This window comes from Gambusia affinis, linkage group LG11 (genome assembly GCF_019740435.1).
Source record: "Gambusia affinis linkage group LG11, SWU_Gaff_1.0, whole genome shotgun sequence".
NCBI classification, from domain to species: Eukaryota; Metazoa; Chordata; class Actinopteri; order Cyprinodontiformes; family Poeciliidae; genus Gambusia; species Gambusia affinis.
This window is the reverse complement of record NC_057878.1, coordinates 15318018-15338082: the sequence shown is the minus strand read 5'-3', so window position 1 is coordinate 15338082 and position 20065 is coordinate 15318018. Positions and strand designations below refer to the sequence as shown.

Genomic DNA, 20065 nt, shown 5'->3' with positions numbered 1-20065 from the left:
CGGAGCTTTTAAAACAAAAGCTCTTTGATCAAAGGGCATATCTATTGGTAATCTCAGGTTTACCTCAACAAGACTCTAAATACAATATTTATGTTTCCATTATTAAGAACACCTGCTGATGCTCATTAATAAATAATTACTCCCTGAGAGTGTTTGGGTCTAACATGCCAGTCAGCTCAGAGGTTCTTGGCTTCAAATAAAGGATTGGATCCTCTTCTGAGCTTGTGACTGGATTTTAATGAAATGTTTACTTTTTTTTCTTGTTTAGCGTTTAATCACTTGGAAGTATTTTAAAAAGAGAGATTGAAATCCTAAATGTTTAAATCATACTTTCACAAACAACTATATGGATCCTGGTTCTTAAGAAAATGGCATTTGAGATGTTTGAAGTTTTCCCATCGTGATCTGGAGTGATACCGGGCATTATGTCTCATCTTTCAAAACCTCCCAGGATTTCATATTTCATGCCCAGTCATCCCGGTAGTTCTGCTGGTGTTGGATGGGGGTGTGAAGCCTGAACTAGAATGGGCCAAGATCACACAGCAAAACACACAATGTGGATATTGTTGAAGTTCGAAAGGCCTCTGCTTGTAGCAGTATGAGTGAGTGTGCGCTGGCAAGAGGGGGCTGGATGTGTGCATGCCTGTGTGGAGGCGTGCAGCAGGGTTTTTGTCACTTTCCTAAATGCAAATAATACTAGAGTAAAATAAGTGAACACATGACACTGAACACATCGCAGGCCTTTCCTTTGCACCCACCAGTTTCAGTGCAGAGTTAACTCAACATCATCTAGTGATGGATACGTCTTTTGTGTTAATGCGACTCTCAGATCTCATTTCACATTTAAGTTAGAAGGTTCTGTCCAAGGTCCTCCCACAGTCAAAAAGTGTGCATGCTGGGCTAATTATCCTCCCTAAATTACCCTTAGGAGGTTGTGTTTGTGTCCATGGTTGTTTGCGCCGTGACAGATTGGCGACCTGTCCAAAGTATATCACCTCTGACCCCATGAATGCTGGAGATAGGCACTAGCTCCCCATAGTCAGGCATAGATAAATGAATGTAAGATAGTCCCAATGTCCAGGTATGAATCAAATTAAGGTGTGTTAAAAGTAAACCTGAAAACTAAAACTGAGTAACAGCTTTCATGTATGCTCCCAAACAGAAGTATTTATGCCCTTTAACCTTTTCAAATTCTGTTGTATTAAATCAGGGTTTGCAACTATGGACCAGTTGTGCATGAGGATTGGAGTTGCAAACAACAATGGTGGATTCATGCAGGTGGCAGGTGCTGCAGCTGCTGCAAAACCTCACAAAAACTAAAACTTCTGCAACAGCTGCAAAAGGTCCTACCAAAGATTCCAGTCACGCTTTGTAGTTTTCAGCGCTTATTTTGTTGTTGTTGTTGTTGTTGTTGTGTTTACCACTAGCCTCATGTGTAGGCTTTATGCAAATGTGCCATACTTCATGCTTAACTCCACTTTCAGGTCTGGGAGAATAAAAATATCCTCTGTGTTCCCATGTGGATAGAAACATTTCTGAAACTGGTGGCTTGTGAATACAATGTTTCTGAAAACAACAACCCATTTTAGGGCCCTTTGACACTGTAATTTAGTTTTGATCTAAACAGCTCAGTTGTAGCTCCATCTGAATGTTAGGTTTGCTGTCCTGGGGTAAGGTGAACTTCTTTAAGGGTAAGAAGAAAAAATATATATATTTCTTTTTTCAATCAAGTATTGAGTCTACTTTACTGTGTTTTATTAAAGTTTTATACCTATAAATCAGTCAGACTTATTCCAAACAGAGTGATGTAAATAGGTTTGTTACTTTCAGCAGGTTTAGTACCAGACTTGATGTAATTGGTGCATTGTGTTTGGCAGAGTGAAGGTGTTTTAACTGCCTTTTCTTTGCGGTTACAGTACTTCCATTATTGCCCTGAGTGGAGATGTAACAGGATCTGTGAGAGGAGGTGAAGCTGCCTGGCCTCGTATAGTCTGAGGCCAGCGGGATCAGAGAGAAACCAGAGAGCTGAAGCAAGTCCAACAGGTGAAGGCCTGCAGGTGACAGCGCCTTTCTTTCAAGATTAGTTGTGGTTTTGTACAAACAAAATGAAAACTCACATGAGGAAGGTCTGCAAACCCTCCTGACACCCCCCAAAAAATGTCAAATCACAGAACTGCCTTTTAGGATTCACCGATGACTCCTTTTTCATGCTATGAATGTTTAGATTCTTAAAGTTCAGAGAATTTTTAATGATATCCTTAATTTAAATTGAACAAGATTCACCAGTTTCATAATAAAAATATAAAAGTGCCAGAAGGGTTTGTTGGGGTTTTTTACCACAATTTGTAACAATATTTATTTTATTAGTTTTTGTGAATAGGATTTGTTTTGATGCTTAAAGTAATATTTATATGTCAGATAATTTTCGGCTTTACTTTACTTTTTTAAAAAAAGACTCAGTTTTTATTTAAGCTTTAATGGAAAACATCCTAATTTCCATGTATCTCTCCCAAATAAAATATCACACTGTTGTGAAGTGGTCCCAACAGAAAGAAAAGACAATAATCAGTTTGAAAAATAGTTCCTTTCAATACAGTTTAGCAAACAAAAACAATAATATTTCTCCAAAGGATTACTCTGATTGCCTTCTTTCATGTTGAACACTTTTGGTGTTCAAGGCTCTGAAATCCAAACCCTGATGGGCCAGAAGGGCATGCTGCTGAAGTTTCAATGTCCTGAGGGACAAAATATCAGAGAGATGGAGGAATTCAAGCCTAAAAGTTACTGAGGTGTTGGTGAGGAAGCATTTCCAAAATGACCAGCTGTTTATAAGCAGCTTGCTGTGTACCAACACATAAAGCACCACTGATGACTGTAAGATCCCGTGAAACATATGATACAGCTTTAAACACAAGACTCATGTTGTATCTACATTAAGAACAAGGTTTATTCACAGCAATTAATGAAATGTAGAAAATGTTCCACTATTTGATTAACCTATTTATTTACAAGCAGCGAATCTCAGACTTGTGTCTGTACAACTATCTGTTTGATTCTGTTTATGTTCACTTGGCCCCTAACATGATGACCTTTGTAGGTTCTTGGAGTTCAAACAGCAGCACTATTTGTGAGACAGTATGAATGGATATTTGGATTTCAAAACTGGGTCCATGTCGGATGGGCAGAGTGAAGAAACTGAAGCCATGTATCACAGAGAGCCAAGAAAACTCCCAGTTACCTACTGGTGATGCAAGAAGTCAAATCATGCTAAGGGCTACAGTCAAAGAGGGAAGAAGACTGTATTGTTTGACATAAGGATAACTTATCCATACTGTAACTGATACCTAATTGTGTTGGAAGCGTCAATTTATGAAGCACAAAGAAACTGGAATGTTTCAAATTTCTTTTTATCTTATCTGATGTTGCGCAAAAGTCTAGAATTGCAAATAGGTCAAAATAAGAGAGTAAAATTTTCTGGGATTGAGTTGAGAAATCACAGTAGAGCTCAGATGTTTATATTTTGTCAGTTATGTATTTGTACGAGATGCTCCAAAGACCAGGTGGTGCACAACCTGAGACATCAAGGAACGCATGACAAAACAGATGTGAAAAGATTTATGCATTATTAAGAATGAACTGGAGTTCTTTCATTATTAAGAACTGGAGTTTTTAAGAACTTAGTATTTAACAAGTCAAATACTTAATAAAACAAACAAGTATTTGACTTTTCTTGAGTTTGTCCTTGAGATAAGCAGTGAATTCTTTGCAATTCAGCAAGCAAAATGAAAACCAAAGTCAGCAGAAATTAGATGATCTTAGCTGTGATTCCCTCAACAGATAGGATTAAATATTTACTCCCTGTTATGTGGAAGGAGATATGAAAACAAAAGTTGTGTCTGCGTCAGTGGCTGTTCATTGAACACACATTCTGTGAAAGTTGGAGCAGCTCAGCCTGGTCGTGTTGTGACAGGGCGCTGATCCTTTGTGAGGAGGCCATCCGCAGTAAATCTGCTCCGCTCCACTCGCACAAAGGGTGGGGGTGGTGAGGGAGTGGGCGTGCCACAGAATCAACAAAGAGGGGAGCAGAACCTCTCAGACCTCTCATTATTCCTCCTCTGACCGGGCCCATGCAGACAACACTGGGAACTCTGGGGATTCCTTTGTTGGCCCAGCAAAATAGGAAACCATTTTTGCTTTTGTCATGTTAGACTCTGAACTTTTAATAATTATTAGGTGAGGCTTTCGGTCCTCAAAGAGGAACTTACAGTTATAACAGACTAGTTTCAGTAACAGAATTGATTAAATAAAGAGATTTGCAGAAGTATTGACACGCTTTAAACTTTTTAAACTTTTGTCACATTACAAGGTTCAAACCGCGTTTTATTTTGTTGGGCTTTTTTTGAGTCCTTCACAAAGCAGCACATATTCTAAAACAATTTAAAGGTTTGCTGAGGATAATGTATTCATCCCCATTCATTCGGATGCCCCAAAAATCTAGCGCAACCAATTGCCTTCAGACGTCACCTAATTAGTTAAAAACCAAAAAGGAGTCTATATAGTCAATGTATGTATAAATCAATCCTTAAAATCCAAGAAACATCAGGAGGGTTAAATACATACATTACACACTTAAAAGATACTTATCTGTTTAGAAAAAAAAGAAAACCTATTTTTTCTTCTACTTCAAAGTTGTATAGTAATAAATAAATATCTTAAAATAATCAATTTGAGGTGGAAGTTAGAGGTTATTACTTGGAAAAAAACAAAGAACTCTGATGGGTATGAATACTTCTGCAAGGCTTTGCATGCAAAGTTTTAACACTTTTCATAGACTCATTCAACACTATAAAAAGTTAAAAGTAATAGGCTTTTCTTTCAGTATTAACAGTGGCTAGATCTGGTATTTTACCTTTTGTCCAGTTTGCAGAATAAGAAACACAACAGGAACTTTTTTTTGTTTTGTTTTTTTAACAAACATCTTCTATGAATGACTCATTGAACATCAACTTCTGCATCTGTTATGAGCTCAGCACTGGACACTTCCTTACCATTGTTAGCGCCGGCCTGCGCTCGTCATTAAAGCTTTTGTTGATAAAAATAGTTTCTCACAGGGGGGGAAATGCCATTGGGTCTGATTGTGAGGAAACGCATGCCCAGTTAAGAACACGCCGCCAAAGACTTCCAACTTAAACTCTGCTAGTGTCCGGAGTCAAACAAGCTCAACCTTTGAAGCAGAGAGGTCAAGAAACACTTGGTCGATCATTTCCATGTTTGTAAGAAGCACATGAGGTGAGTCCCAAAGACATTTTCCACGCTGACTCTGAATTGTCGGCTTAAAACTCGTTGGAAACAATGGAGAAAAACACCAAGCCCCCCCTCTACCTTGGTTAGTGTAAAAGCATTTTTATGCCAAGGCTGAAAAACTCCTAATAATGTGATTTGAGTTAAAGGGACGAGTAGCCATGGTGATGAACTCACTGCCCTGGCTAACTCAGCAGGAAATCTGGAATAAGAGCCGACAAACAAATCAATGCAGAAAAGGAATCTGCCTCCATTTAACACAAGGAAATGCAAACATAAACCTCCCACCCAAACGCTGCTGCAAAAAACAGTCAAACAATACAATAACAGCAACAGCTGAATCATTAAAAGATGTAAAAGATGGATGGGCGCAAAGTCAATGTAGCTCAACTGGGGAAAGTGAACGTTGCAACTGTCCACAAATCAAAATAATAATTAAAAAAATACTGGAATTACAAAGAAAGTGAAAATAATCAAATCACCCAAACAGTTCAGAAGTAGGAGGATGAGTTGAGTTGGTGTTTGAAAAATATTTTATGTAAAATATTAAGTGTGACTGTGCCATATCTGATGCTTTTATGGTATTTTAATAATGAATGGCGACACAGGGATGAGGCTTGAGGCTAAATTATCGATTGCAGAGGAAAAGTGGCTATAAATTAAATTTCTGCTTCTTTTTTAAATGTGGTGCTAAATATGCTTATAGTTTTAGTTTAAGAAAAAACTGTTTTATCTGAACATTCTGGAGAAAATAAATACATTTTTAATAAATATATTCTCATATGGTCACTTGGCTTCTTTTCCCTGAAGCCACTCAACCCTGGAAGGTTCATTATACCAGCTGTTCTGCGACATAGAAGGAAAAATATAATTTAGGATCAATTTACCAGATAAGGCTGAAATTGCAATTAATTATTCAGCTTACCAAGCAAGAAGAGGAGTTGAAAATGTCAATATTTTTCTGAAATGGTGTCCTGTCAAAATATTTTAGAGTCTGTGGTTTTTGGTTTCAGCACCTTCTGGTGTTAACTTTAAAAGACGTCTGAAATATTGATAACTTCATAATGTGAAATTATTTCATGTAGAAGAAGATGGTTTTAAATATGTTTTCAACTGAATACAAAAAATGTAAAACATAATTGTCCTTTATACCAAGAAAATAAAATAAATTTTGTCTGTCCTACAGCAGGTCAAGTTTTTGTCAGCAAGCCACAAGAACAGATTATGCCGTAACAATCACTGACAATCAACAACAGCAAGAGCTTAAAACTAATACAAATTTAAAATACAATACTATTTTACTTATTTTGTAGAACGTTCTATAGGACACAATAGAAAAATAATTTGTTGCAACAAATTCCTGTATTCAGCGGCTGCAGACAGATTTTAATTAGGCTAAGAAAATGAATGCACATGATGCTGTCAGCATTTCTCAGCCTGGGGTTGGAATGAAAACATTCACAACAAGATGCAGAACTGCTGTGTCAGAATAACACTGAATGATGACAGATAAAATGTTATCCCACATTTCTTGAACCTTTCCATTAAGTTCAGGATATTTACTATTTAAGCTGTTTTAAAAGCTGCCTTTATCCAGTGCAAAAACTTCATGGAAGTAAAATATACTCAGTGGTTGTCACTCTTCACTGGGATCTGATAAATTCATGTTGATGTGCCTTTGAATTAAAAACAAAAAACTCAAAAATTATACAGATTTTGAAGGATGTTCTGAATAATCTCAGTAACCATGATTCCATTTGGAGAAAAGAAGAGAAAAAACTTTTCAAGCCTGAAAACACCATCCTACCCGTGAAGCATGGAGGTGGAGCATCGTGTTGTAGTTGTGTTTGTGAGGAAGAAGTGGCTCACTTCATAAAATAAAGAGCACTTTGTGGAAATATTGAAACATCTCAACACATTAGCCAGGATGTTAAAGTGTAGGTAAAATGGGCTTAAGCATTCCTATGAATTAGTGACAATCTTTAAAGGACAACAACGTCTGTGTTTTAGAGTAGCCACAAGAAAGTCCATAAAAATATTGTAAGAGCTGAAAAGGTCTTACAGTAATCTGAATCAGTTAGCTATATCAGTTCTTTAAGCCATTGAGAAACGCTTGTGAAAATACAGACGTTTTAAAGGGTAAATCAACCAAATAATAATAAAATCGATATAAACTAATAAAAAAAATTAAGTTTTCAAAAAATTACAAATATTCAGACATGTCGTAAGCAGAAGTATTTGTTGGAATTCAAACTGAACTAAAGCAGGAAATTTGTTGTGTGCTTTAATCTTGTACAGTGCGCAAAAAGCTAAACTTGTGTATCTTTTAGCTCTATGTCTGTCTTGTAAGTCAGAAATTCAATCAACAAAAATAAGGCATCACTAAAACTCTGGCATAAACTTCCACAGAGTTGCTTAGCTCAATTAATCTTCTGAAGAGCTCTAACCCTGTTTCTTGGTTTTGCTGATGGATGAATGTTAACTTTATCAACCACTGGCATTTCATAAAAAAACAAAACAAAAAAAATCTTTACGTAGACGGAACTATACTGCCATCTTGTGGCAATGGACGAACGCACCTACATAATAAATCGAATTATACACGACAATTTATTTATTTAGTCATTAATTTATTTACATTTGTCCGACAGCAAAACTAGATAGGATCTAAATATAGATCGGTAATATAGCAGCGAAATCAACAGAGGGTGTCTGCTGTCCACTTGCAGGAAGTGTGAAAAATGAACAAAAAAAAGAAGAAATTTTGCTTGTTTCGACACTTGAGTGCGCTGTAGTAACACTCTGTGGAAATCATATAGCATCCAGTGTGAATCGCACAGTTTAAGTTCATTCTGCACCCCGGTTGGCCATTGCCCTTTACTTCTTATATAAGGTAAGTCAGATATTCTTTTAGACACATGCTGGCCGTTCAATAAACACACCCAGACTCCTACATAACGCACTGTAAGCACAATATGAAGATAAAAAAAAAAAAAAAAAACTAAAAACAAAAAAGACAGTTAAAACAATTTACTGCATTTGTGAGGCGATTCATTTTGCTAATACCTATTTTCACTGCTTCTTGTTAATCTGTCGAAATAGAGAGAAGAGATAAACAATGATCCTGATATTTTGTGACTTTAGTGTTTCTTTTCTTTCTAATTCTTTCTAATGTCTTCAGACAACCAGGAAACATAGACCTAAGCAAATAATAGAAACTGGCGTGGGGAGTAGTCAGCCGTGGAGCCCTATACTCATTGGTCGCCTCAGACACAGGAGCTCTCCCTCTCACTCTCTCATAAATGCGCTCCCACAGCCAACCGTGGCAGATAATCACAGGCCACAGAGAAGAGGAGGACACACCTTCCACTGATTTTGACACAGTTTGCACGGGGATGCGTTTTGACTCACAAAAAGGTTCCAGATCTGACTCGTGCTTTTTGCCAAGAAATTTTGCCATTTTTTGCGCACGCATTGTCTCGGAGGCTGCGCCGTTCCCCACCCAAGATGACGGGGGTTTTTGAGAACCTGAACACAGATATGCATTCGAACCAGATTACCTCAAACAATTACCACAGCTTGCACAAATCGCAGGAATCACCTACTCTGCCGGTCTCCACGGCGACGGACAGCAGTTTTTACAACAACCAGCAGCCAGGGCACTGCGCCGGGTCTCCCTTTGGCCAGCTCGGCTCCTACCAGTACCACGGCAGCGCCACGGGCTCTGTGCCATATCCTAATGCAAAGCCATACGACCTGGGTTTTAATTCTTCGTATGGTGCATATGGCTCTTACGGCTCCAACTCCTCTCCTACTCCAGCAGAGACAGGTAATCTTTCCTCCTGGAAAGTGCACGCATTTTATCAACTTTTACGCATTTTGTTTGTGATGCAGAACGACGTCTGACAATTTGCCGGGACACAAATTCCAAAATTATTTGTGCAGTGTGATTAGAAACTAAGTTTATTTCAAAACAAGTTCCTTTCTCAGTTTTTTATACATAAAATCTTTGTATCCAAATTTTTAACTCGATGCATCTAAATGTAGTTGATTATTTCATGCAAATAAACCGCTGCAAATGTGCAAAAAGAAAAAGGTTTGACCAAAAAGAAGTATCTGAATTCCTAACTTAAATTGCTTTTGATTTTCCCATTAGAGAAAGAAGAAAGTGAGCCAGAAATTCGGATGGTTAATGGAAAACCAAAGAAGGTCAGGAAACCTCGTACCATTTACTCCAGCTTCCAACTGGCTGCTCTTCAGCGGAGGTTTCAAAAGACCCAGTATTTGGCTCTGCCAGAACGGGCCGAGCTGGCAGCTTCTCTGGGCCTTACGCAAACACAGGTGGGTGCATTTGAGGCAAGGCTTTGTGCTGTCACGTGTCAACTTTCCTAATTAAGCTGACAAATGGAGATTTAAATGTGGTTAATCGGTGTTGCTATCTGTGTCCGACTCAGGTCAAAATCTGGTTCCAGAACCGCCGCTCCAAGTTCAAGAAGCTGTGGAAAAGTGGCGAGATCCCCCCAGAGCAACACGTCGCTTCCAGTGAGTCTCCTCCGTGCACGTCTCCGTCGACTACTGCCTGGGACTTTCCACAGACTCAAAGAATGAACGGTGTCAGCTCGGTTTTACCTCAGAGCAGCGGCAGCCCTCCCAACACGACTGCGCCTTCGTCGTTTTTGGCAAACTACTCTTGGTATTCAACTACGAACTCTACGACGCATCTGCAGCCTCCTTTGGTCCAGCATCACCACAACTCTGCTATAAGCGCTGGGACGATATTCTGAAATAAAAACAACAACAACAACAAAGAGCGTCGTTTCTAAATCGGACAATAAATAAATGCCAATACCTTGATTTCCCAGACCTCGTTGTGCGTCGTTACGCGCAGAAGCTCGCAGAAATTAACGCAGCAAGACAGGTTCATGGACTAAGTTTGATTCTGGTGATGTGATGGACACAGATTTCTACACTTATTTTTGTATTTATTTATTTTCTTTGTGTGAGGGATGAGTGAACCACTATTACCCAAAGCATTTACAGCAAGGCTACGAGCCTACTTTTACGCGGACGTCACTTTTTTTTTTTTGACATTTTCTGGAAAAGAAACCTGAAAACTTTGACATCAGGACAACCTGGGTGTCACAGATGTAGCGAAAATTATATCCTAACTGTATCGTGCCTTTTGCAATATGACCTCAATTTGTTCTGCGGGAAAAATAGCATATTCACTCCTCAGATAGCTTAGTTGATATAAATATACAAGAATGGTAAAGGTGTTTGTAAATAGCTTATTTTATCACATCTTTTTTTTTCTTTTTTTACAGTCTTTGTTGCTCTGACCCTTCTCCTTAGGATGTTGGTGCAAATTCATTAATCACCGTACAAGCTACTGATTGTTCCACCCCTGATTTACTTGTATTCCATTTTTATTGTGGTTTGGTCTTATTTATTTTAGCAGTGTTTCATATATGGTCAGATGTTATTTAAATAAAATGTTTCCTGTGCTCATGCATTCAGCTTTTTACTTAGCCAGATGCTGTTCAGACTATGTTGTCTCCTTTAATTATTCATTCTTTTCAAAGTGTCTGTTTAAAAAGGGAAAAAAAGGGGAGAAAGGGGGGGTGGGGGAGGAACTTTATTTCGTTATTTTTAATTGCAAAAAATTTCAAATATCTTAAAAAAAAATAATAATCAGAAAATTTAGATCCTTCATTTAGAAGCTTTTTAACGTTCAGAAACACAGAAAAACATTCATACTATTTATGGAGAGATTTAGTTGGACATATCATTAAAACATGCTAATAGTTTGATACATCATCAAAGTACTCTCAAATATCAACTTAAATCCTCATTAAGAGTCAGATTAAAAGCAAACGCCTTAATTGTTTTAGCAGTAATAATTATATAATTAGCATAAAATGCTAAAAAAAAAAAAAAAATCCTTGTTAAGACAGCTGCAAACACATCTGGAGATGCTGACATAATTAATAGTTTAGGAACATTTCTACCTCATAGCTGACAGTCGACTGTCATTATTCAACCAGAGTTTTAAGCGCCAAATTCTTATTTCTCTAACAATATTCAACTAGAATACCTACAAAATGTAGGAACTCCTTAACCAGACAGATACAAACACGTCTGTGTACTTACAAAATGTATATCTTGGTGCTCAGTGTTTGCTCTTCGTCTCCGTTGTAGGGTAGGGTAAGGGTAAGTAGCTTAGGTTGCTAAGCAACAGTAACAATTGGTTGTCTTGGGTAATTTGGCATAAGCAATAAAACGTTTAGGCTAATTAATATTATGCCGATATTTTTAGCTTATAAAACAGAACTTATAAAACACAAGGCTGCAAGTATATGTGAGAAAAAAATCTTTATGTACTGGTGGCACTTAATATAGAAACAATGGTTTACTTTTGCAATATATCATGGCAGACATATAACTTATATTTTATATACTAGGAAGCAAAATTAAACGTGTGTTTTTAATATGTGCTATACTTTTTAAACAATATTAAATCTAAGAGGTCAATTTATTTCACATTATTACAAGAAATGTAGAAACTTCTTGATTAGTCAACAATGTTAGAAACTTAGTTGTTAAGCCATCACGCTACCATTAGTTTTCATGCAAATAGCCACCTTATATAAACTCTGCAGGATTAATTAACTTGGGTTGCTAGCCAACTTTGACGATTGATTACCTTGAGTGGTTTGGGTTAAGTTAGCAAACCTTTGAAGTAGCTAACATAGCAGTTATCCATTAAGTGTTAATTAAACAATTCTGTTGGATTGTTTTTGTAATTATTTGTACATATTTGACCTTTATGGGACTGGTAGGCAGAGGTGAGTCTTCCTTGAAAGTTGCTCTTAGTAAGTTCCAGTCCTTTGTAGACTACCACAGTTTTGCTGTCAACACACCCACAACTACAAAGACCAAAAAACCTTCCTCAAAATAGTTTTATATTCTTATATTTATTTATTCTGTAACTCGTCAGAAATTAAAATTTTATATATTTTTTTTTATCTGTTAACTAGCATTGACCTTGACTTGGCTGACCACATTTTGTGCTTTTTTTTATATCTAGCCAAGGTGGTCCTTGTGCTCAAAACCTTTCAAAAATATTCTTTTTTGCATTTCTCAAACAGAATAATGGTTCCATGAATCTCAAATTCCTCTTAAAGAAAGGTTTGAGCAGTCAGAGAGTTTTAAAATAAGTAAATAAATAAATGCCGGCTTTTAAGCTGCAAGTCAGTCACCAACTTCAGTGTTATCAGCTAGCCGCAGTGTACTTATATTGCTTACACAGCATAAAAATACAAAGTTACTTTGCGGAGTAACAACTTTTTTTGTGTGTCTCAATGGTTTCCCCCCAGGTAGTGCTGCCCAGGGCAGATGCCAATATGTCCTTTATCAAAAACCACCCTTGTTAGCAAAATTTATGGGGATTCTTGAAATGTATGTGCTTGGTATTTTCCATTACCAGTTGTTTAGAAGAGCAGAAAGCAGAAGCATGAGTAGCTACAGCAAGCTTCTGGCATGCCAGAGGGGAAAGATGAGGGAGGGCAAAAAAAGAAGACAAGTTCCTCAGACTCTGTGGAGTCAGGGAGACTTTTTTTTTCTCCCCCCAGACGTTTTATGAACTCAGCCTTGCGAGAGAAAAGGAGACGGGAACAAGATCCAAGACAGCCTGGAGGTTAACTAGACCATCAGGCAAACACTTCTAATGTCTCACAACAAGCCTCTGATTTCTGAGGACGAGCAAGTTGACCCACATTATTCACGTAGATTGAAGAGAACATAGACACACGCCTTGGAACTGAAGCAACATGCACCAAAGATATTTTATATATTGAACATATTATTTCAATTTTTGAGACTATTGAATGAGCTGTTATAACTCCAGCTGGTATAGTGCAGTGCAAAAAAAAATAAAATTTGCACTGAGTAATATTCATTCAAATCATTTGAAACTTATCAAGTTTGAAAATGCGGCAATCAATGACAGTTAAATCCTAATATTTAGACTGCTAAATGTTGGGGCTGCAACAAAAATTAACTGAGGGCATTCAGTCAGTCAATACCCTCATTCAATATTTGTGGTTTCCAGCAGAAAACTGTAATGCTAATAGCTAGCATTTGATGGATTTTTAAAAGGATTAATTTATCTGATTACTAAAAGTTGAAAACTGTGATAAAACCTGTCCTTGAGAACGTTTCTGTGCTGAAGCAGAAATTTAAGTGTAATTTCAGCTTCAGCTTTGTAACTGTGCTAATGCTAACGCCAATCTTGATAGCCAACTTCACTTCTTAATCCTGAGACACATGACGTCAGCTAACATCATATCTTAGTCAAAATTATCAGAGAAAGGGGCTATTTGGTTAGAATAGATTTCAGAAATGCATTTTTTTTAAATTATGCATTTATTTGTTTGTCAGCAGCACGAATGCTACAGTCAGTCCTCCAAGCAAGCTGAGCTTGTTAACCTTGAGGTAAAGTTGTCAGTGAAAAACACCAATGTTTCCATGTCACTTCATTAAAATTTGATTTTAAAACTGTTTATCCAGCGTAAGCTAATTTTGAAATGCTATTGCTATGGCTAAACTTTCCAGCAAACTTAGATTCCCCGTTGAGCTTAAATTGCTAATGAGCACCTGTAGTTGTGTTCAGGTAGAAGTTTAGCATCCTACCTGAAAAAAATTGGTTCTGTTTTTTGACTTTTTGCTGTTTCAGCCACAATCACAAACCAGTTCTTATTCCAGACTAGCAAAATGACTGTAGTTTAACTAATTTGGTTTAGCAAATTTAAATATTTAATAAATTTAGATTTTTCCAGTTAGATCATTTCTACAAAGACATTTAAATCTATTTAAGTAAAATGTATGCAAATTGCAGTCAATTTTATTGATTTTTTTTCACTTCTCAGTGGAGTATGTGTTAGTCAGGTCGGATTAAAATGGCCAAATTATTACCTTTAACCGACTAGAAGCCATAAAGTGGGATCTTTTCCTTGCACATAATGAGGACTGCAGCGTGTCAGTTGTTATATCTGATGGAGACCCCCACCCTCCATCCCTGCCCTCCAACTCCTGGGGAGCTGACAGTATCTGACAGGCCTCCAGGCGTGCAGCCAGCCTCTGTTGTGTCCTAACACATGTATGAACATGCTGAATACATTCTATATCTTTAATTTATTCTGTAAACTGTCAGCTGATGTATGTAGCCCAGACGTATGACAGATTTTTATGATCAGTATATTTGCAGCGTGAAACTACTTTTTTCCCCCTGTTTCTCAGCGCCATTTAAAGCTGTTGTGGTTCGTAGTTTTGCGTTTCTCTGGGAAACTTGTAAATGCCACAAACCCCCCTATCCCCATTTAAACCCTGATCTGTAATTTCATCCACATTTGCTCTGGTTGGAGCATTCCGGCTTTCAAATCTGAAAGCCTGCAATTACTATATAATTCTTCGCAATTTTAGATGTCCTAATATGGGGTGTAATTTTTTACACAAGACAATTTCCCGCTATTTCAAGCATCAACATTGTCAAAGTTGTATGTACATAATAAATGGGAATATCAATGCATAGTTTTTAGCCTAACATCTTGACTCAACGATAATTATATCCGTGTGGAGCCTACGCGGAATTAGCCTGAATTGCACGGTAACTGCTGCTTTAAATTTTAAAAAAAATTACTCATAATTTCCCCCAAAGATTACCAAGATCTCGAGTGCACAATGTCATCAGCGTAATGAGGAGTAAACATTTATGCTAATAATCTACAATTTTTTCCCCCCTCGTCGCCTATAAAAAGGGGAAATAAAGCAGAGATTTTCAGTCATATTCGGAACTCTGCAGCTATAGCATTGGACCGACACGTGGAAGGCATTTTGTGGGGATTTAGAGCGCTGATGTGGAGCCTGTGCTGCGGGGAAGCTTTTCCCTCCATCTGCATCCACGCTGATTCCTGAAGCTCCAGGGAAGGGAGTTCAAGATTCAAGATTCAGGTGGGTGTTTGATATTTAATCGTTAAGGAAACAAACTGGATTTATATTTTTGTCTACTTTTCTGAAGTGAATATACAACTTATTTTAAAAATATGAAAAAAAAGTATTAATTCACTTCTGCAGTTTGGTAAACCCCCAGTAAAAATAAAATCTCCATATTTTTTTTTCTCCACAACGCTTTAAAAACCGAGGCAAGCAAAGCGAAGTAAACTCGTTACTCTGACATTGTGCCTAGCTAATTTCTGAAGCCTCTCCGCATTGACAACTCGGTGATGTACACCTGCAAGCAATTTGTCAGTCTTATAGCTACACATTGGGCTTAGTCTAAGGGAACAGTGACAAAATGGCAGCTCACCTATTTCGCTTTTTTTCTTTTTTTTCTCTAGCTGCAGAAAATTTCCTTCAGAGCACATTCTCTTTTGTTAAGGCAGAAAGATCCTTGGTGCGAAAAAAAATTGCTCATAATTACCTCAGAGATAGGAAACTGCATTAGAATAAATAAGGGCGAAATTACTGTAATTATACCGGGTTTGATGGGCTCAACTCGTATAATCAAGGGGAGAATACAGCGAAATAACACTGACCCTCTTGGGTGTGCAGCTGCGCCTTTTCTGGGAGTAGGTAGGCAGATTTTATGCCACAGTGCTCCTGCTTCCTTAGAGCTATATCTTAAATAGGCCTATAGACATGATGTGGGCTGCTCACAATGGACTATATGTGCCTCAAATTAATAAAAATATCAAAGAAAGCAGAATATAAGGAGAAATAAACAAGGCCAGAGCGGCTTAAAAATGTATTTCTCTGAAGCTAATAATAATAATAATAATAATAATAATAATAATAATAATAATAATAATAATAATAATAATAATAATAATAATAATAATAATAATAATAATAAATTAGTAAATTGCGTCTTTTTAGTAAAACATCTCTCCAACATATTATTTCTACTTATATAAATATAAAAAGGAGACGATTTAAAAGCTTTAGTTGATCATTGTTTTTCTTGCCAATGTGAAAATACAGAAATTTGTATTGCATTTTCTTTTTCTTTCCATTCTGCCCTCCCAATAGCAGTGCATTTCATGCGATCCTAATGTGTTTTTTCCTGTTTTATAAAATCATAACATTTAATTTCATTAGAATTTTGTTTGCTTGTTCGTTTTTCTTTTTAATTTTAAGAAAGAGTGCAGGTATTTTTGTGGCATCACAACAACAACAAAATTACGCAAACTTGGAAGGTAGTTCAAATATTTATATGCCATATGTCCAGTCAAGAAGCCCGTTGTGTCGATCTTTGTTACTACTGTTTAAGTTGTTGTGCTTTACCAAATAGTATTTTCACGCTGTTTGAACCCTTTACAGATCTGGAACATAAATAATCTCTATCGTGGCAAAAACTAAATATATACATATATTAATAGCTCTGGTTTTAAATGTACATATTACAGATTAAGGTGTAGTAAATATGCTTCTAGGGTCACGAATGGACGCAATAATTTTTACAAGTGAATCTGCATTTCTAATTTGTAGTTCTTTCCAAATGTTTTATCACATCTGCATTCACTGGACAAAGGCATGTAGGGCCGATTGTTAAACATGGCCATAATCTAAACGGGGCGCCTTTTTGCGGCTCAAATGGTGTCTGCTACAACAGCCAACATGATCCTGCTTTGTGTCAGCTCGCATTAAAGCTGCACGGCGCTGTGGAAAAGAGGAGGAGGAGGAAGAGGAAGAGGAGGTGGTGCACAGGAAGAGAGGGTTGAATCAGACACCGTGCTTAAAACATAATTTAAATCATATTTTACTGCTTTTGAAACTTTTTTCACTTTTATGTACATAAAAAACTCCAGAAACAGATAAATAAATTAAGTGATCAATACAAAACTAAATATCCTCTATGGTGACTAAAACACATGTCGACGAGTAATATACACAAAAAGCCTAAAACCCTGTTTCACAGCGTATCCAGTAACAGCACAAATAATTATAATAATAAAAAAAAAAATAAAAAATAAAAAAAAAATAAAACGTATCTGAAAATTATACACAAAATACAGTGACAAGTTATAGCTGCTCGTCCTCTGGATTTTTTTTTTCTCTCTCTCAAAAGCAGCGAATCGGCTGTCCTTTTACATTTGTTCACATAAAATCGGGGCACGGCATAGAAAAAGAAGAAGCTCTGCTTGCGTTAGTGCAGCATTTCAACAACACAGTGTTGTCATCTCAAACACGCACACAAAATGAACACAGACAAGTCTGAATAATTTAACTTAAATAACAAACACATAGAAACAACACAGCGACGCGAGGATTTACTGTGGTTGTGTTATGCTGTACGCTGGGCGGCCTGACCGGTTGAGTCTGGGATCGGTTATTTGGTTTAAAGCCTTCACTGCTGAGGCCTGATTGGCCCTCAGGTGTTAATGCATGGTTTTAGGTCGTAAACAAAAAAGCTTTTCTCATAAACATGTAGCCTACAGCTCAACAACAAAATTCTTCACACCAATTCGACTTTAAGAAAAAAAATAACATAAAATAAAATAAAATAAAATAAACGTAAACAACAGCAGCCAAAGGAAAAAATAAAGAAAAGAAAAATGTAGATCTTTTTTTGTTTTTTTTCTCGTTTTGATACCCACTGCCACGGACTTGCTGCCCTGCGTGGGTGCATTGTGCGCCTTTTCGCTCTCTCAGCGTCCCCCCGCCCCCAACTTTTAGCTTCTCCCTCCCTCTTCTCTACTAGCTGGCACGAGGAGGCCTCCATGTCAGCTCGCGGGATGCGGCAGCTTTTTTTATTTTTATTTTAAAATTATCATTATTATTTTTATCGTGGAGCATCATCAATGCCGAGGCCGAACTCGGGCGGCTGCGGGGTCTGTCACCGTCCTTGACGCTGGAGCATCGGCTCACATGAGCTGCGACTGTTGCATAGACTCTTGGTGTGTGGTCGGGTACCACGAGGTGTAGCTGGGGATGTAAGAGCCCGTAGTGCCCACCGACGTCTTCACGGTGGTCGGCGACGTCCATACCGGTGCCACGGTGGGCGAGCCGGTGGAAAGTCCACGACCGGTGGCTAAAACGTTGGTGTCGATTGTGCTGCCGCCTTGCTTCATTAGTTTCTTGAATTTGGAGCGTTTATTCTGAAACCAAATTTTTACCTGGGGGAAACAAAGGACATGTCAAGATTGGAAAGCAGAAAAAAATAAATTAAAAAAATTTTAAAAATTGAGTTTTATGCACTCAATTTGATGCAATTTACACATGCAGTTAAAACATTAATAATAATAATAATAATAATAATAATAATAATAATAATAATAATAATAATAATAATAATAATAATAATAATAATAATAATGTGTAGGTATTTGCTACTATTTTTTTTAACTTGCCTGTGTCTGAGTGAGACCCAGCGACGCTGCCAGCTCAGCCCTCTCCGGCAACGCCAAGTATTGCGTTTGTTGAAATCTCCTGTTGAGCGCTTGGAGCTGTAAACTGGAGTATATAGTCCTTGGTTTTCTAATCTTTTTCCCCTTGCCGTTAAATCGCACCTCCCCGCCTTCCACTACTGTGTTCTTCTCAGCTTCTGGTGCCGCTGGTGAAAAACAAAGGGAGATGTGTCGGGGAGAGACAAGATGAGGAGGCAGCTGCGACCAGCACCGCTATGCAAGAGCGAACACTTGAAGCACAAGTTTTACAGGCTGTAGTTTAGGTATAATTACCCTTAATTGCATACATTGTTTATAGCGTTACGCAATAAATAATTGGAGAGTCTAATTCCACATCTGGGGTATCTGTTCCACGCTGTCAGTGCAGAAAAATCCAACAAGCAGAGAAAGGCGCCATTAAATGAGGGGGGGAAAAAGATGCCGCTGCACGCTTACCTGGGTCCTCCAGTCGCGTCTGTGTGAGCCCCGAGCTGTTTTGGTAAGTCTGTACTGTACTCAGATATGGACTTGTGGGATGGCTGCCGACGGAATTTACGTACGGATAACCCAGAGATCTGGGGAACGACGAGGCTGGGCTGTAGCTGTCGTGCTGCGTGTGACCTGCAGAATGTAAACAGTGCATGGGATAGTGTCCGTGAGACATGGAGGAAGGAGACATTTGTTGACTCGGGGGTCCAAACTCCATGAAAACGGCTTTTCCTGATGCAGGGCTATTAAGACCTTCTGGAATCGTGGTCATTGTCATCTCTTCTGGCGGTTCCCTCCTGTCTCCTCCGCGCTTTTGTTGTTTTCCTCCTTCTGTGATCTCAGCGAAAGGACGGGTCCCAATTTAAGCCGGCCTGATTTTTTCTCCTTCCATTCATAAGAAAATGCAGTTTGCGCCTGTGAAAAAGTCCTGGGAGTGATGCTGTGGACCGAGACAAACTCGCTCAAAGGTTTGAATCTCGGACTCATGAATATTCATCAAAGGCTGTCGCTGATTGGTCCACTCTGTGCGAGCGAGAAGCCGATTGGTGAGTGTGGGGCTGGGGTCCGAAGAACCTGACAAAGTCAAGGAAAAACCACAGAACCTTAGATCTTTTTTTTCTTTTTATATATGCAAAGATGTGATTTTCATTTTTTACAAACAGCGCGCTTATTTTATGATAGTAATACAAGTATTAAAGGTGGCATCAACAATGGAGTTAAACAACATTTTCCTCCCAGTCACAGCTGCTTTGTCTGCTGGCCAGTCTGATTAAAGCACTTTTTGATTAAAGCTCCTAATGTGCCATCAGGAGGACGGCGTATATTAGCATAAC

At 38.0% G+C, this 20065-nt stretch overlaps 3 protein-coding genes across 4 annotated transcripts in view; 1 reads left to right on the top strand and 2 right to left on the bottom strand.

Annotated features, from left to right (window-relative positions):
* itga6a (integrin, alpha 6a) overlaps positions 1–11497 on the bottom strand; it is a 34191-nt gene extending 22694 nt beyond the window's left edge. The window contains exon 1 of one of the 2 annotated variants that reach the window (XM_044131493.1): positions 11452–11497. The gene's annotated coding sequence lies outside the window, so the exon portion shown is untranslated. Of the gene's footprint in view, positions 1–9930; positions 9950–11451 lie in introns of those variants that run through there. The other variant, XM_044131494.1, reaches the window with a different exon arrangement.
* dlx2a (distal-less homeobox 2a) lies at positions 8536–10805 on the top strand. Its single transcript, XM_044131495.1, has 3 exons — positions 8536–9130; positions 9458–9642; positions 9756–10805. Exons 1-3 carry the CDS (start codon positions 8809–8811, stop codon positions 10083–10085), a joined length of 837 nt encoding a protein of 278 aa, XP_043987430.1. The 5' UTR covers positions 8536–8808; the 3' UTR covers positions 10086–10805.
* Positions 11498–16210: 4713 nt separating the features above from the next.
* On the bottom strand, positions 16211–19781 carry dlx1a (distal-less homeobox 1a). Its single transcript, XM_044131489.1, has 3 exons — positions 19200–19781; positions 18708–18910; positions 16211–18473 (listed from the first exon to the last, which is right to left on the bottom strand). The coding sequence occupies exons 1-3, from the start codon at positions 19507–19509 to the stop codon at positions 18222–18224; spliced, it is 765 nt and encodes a 254-aa protein (XP_043987424.1). The 5' UTR covers positions 19510–19781; the 3' UTR covers positions 16211–18221.
* Positions 19782–20065: the final 284 nt, after the last annotated feature.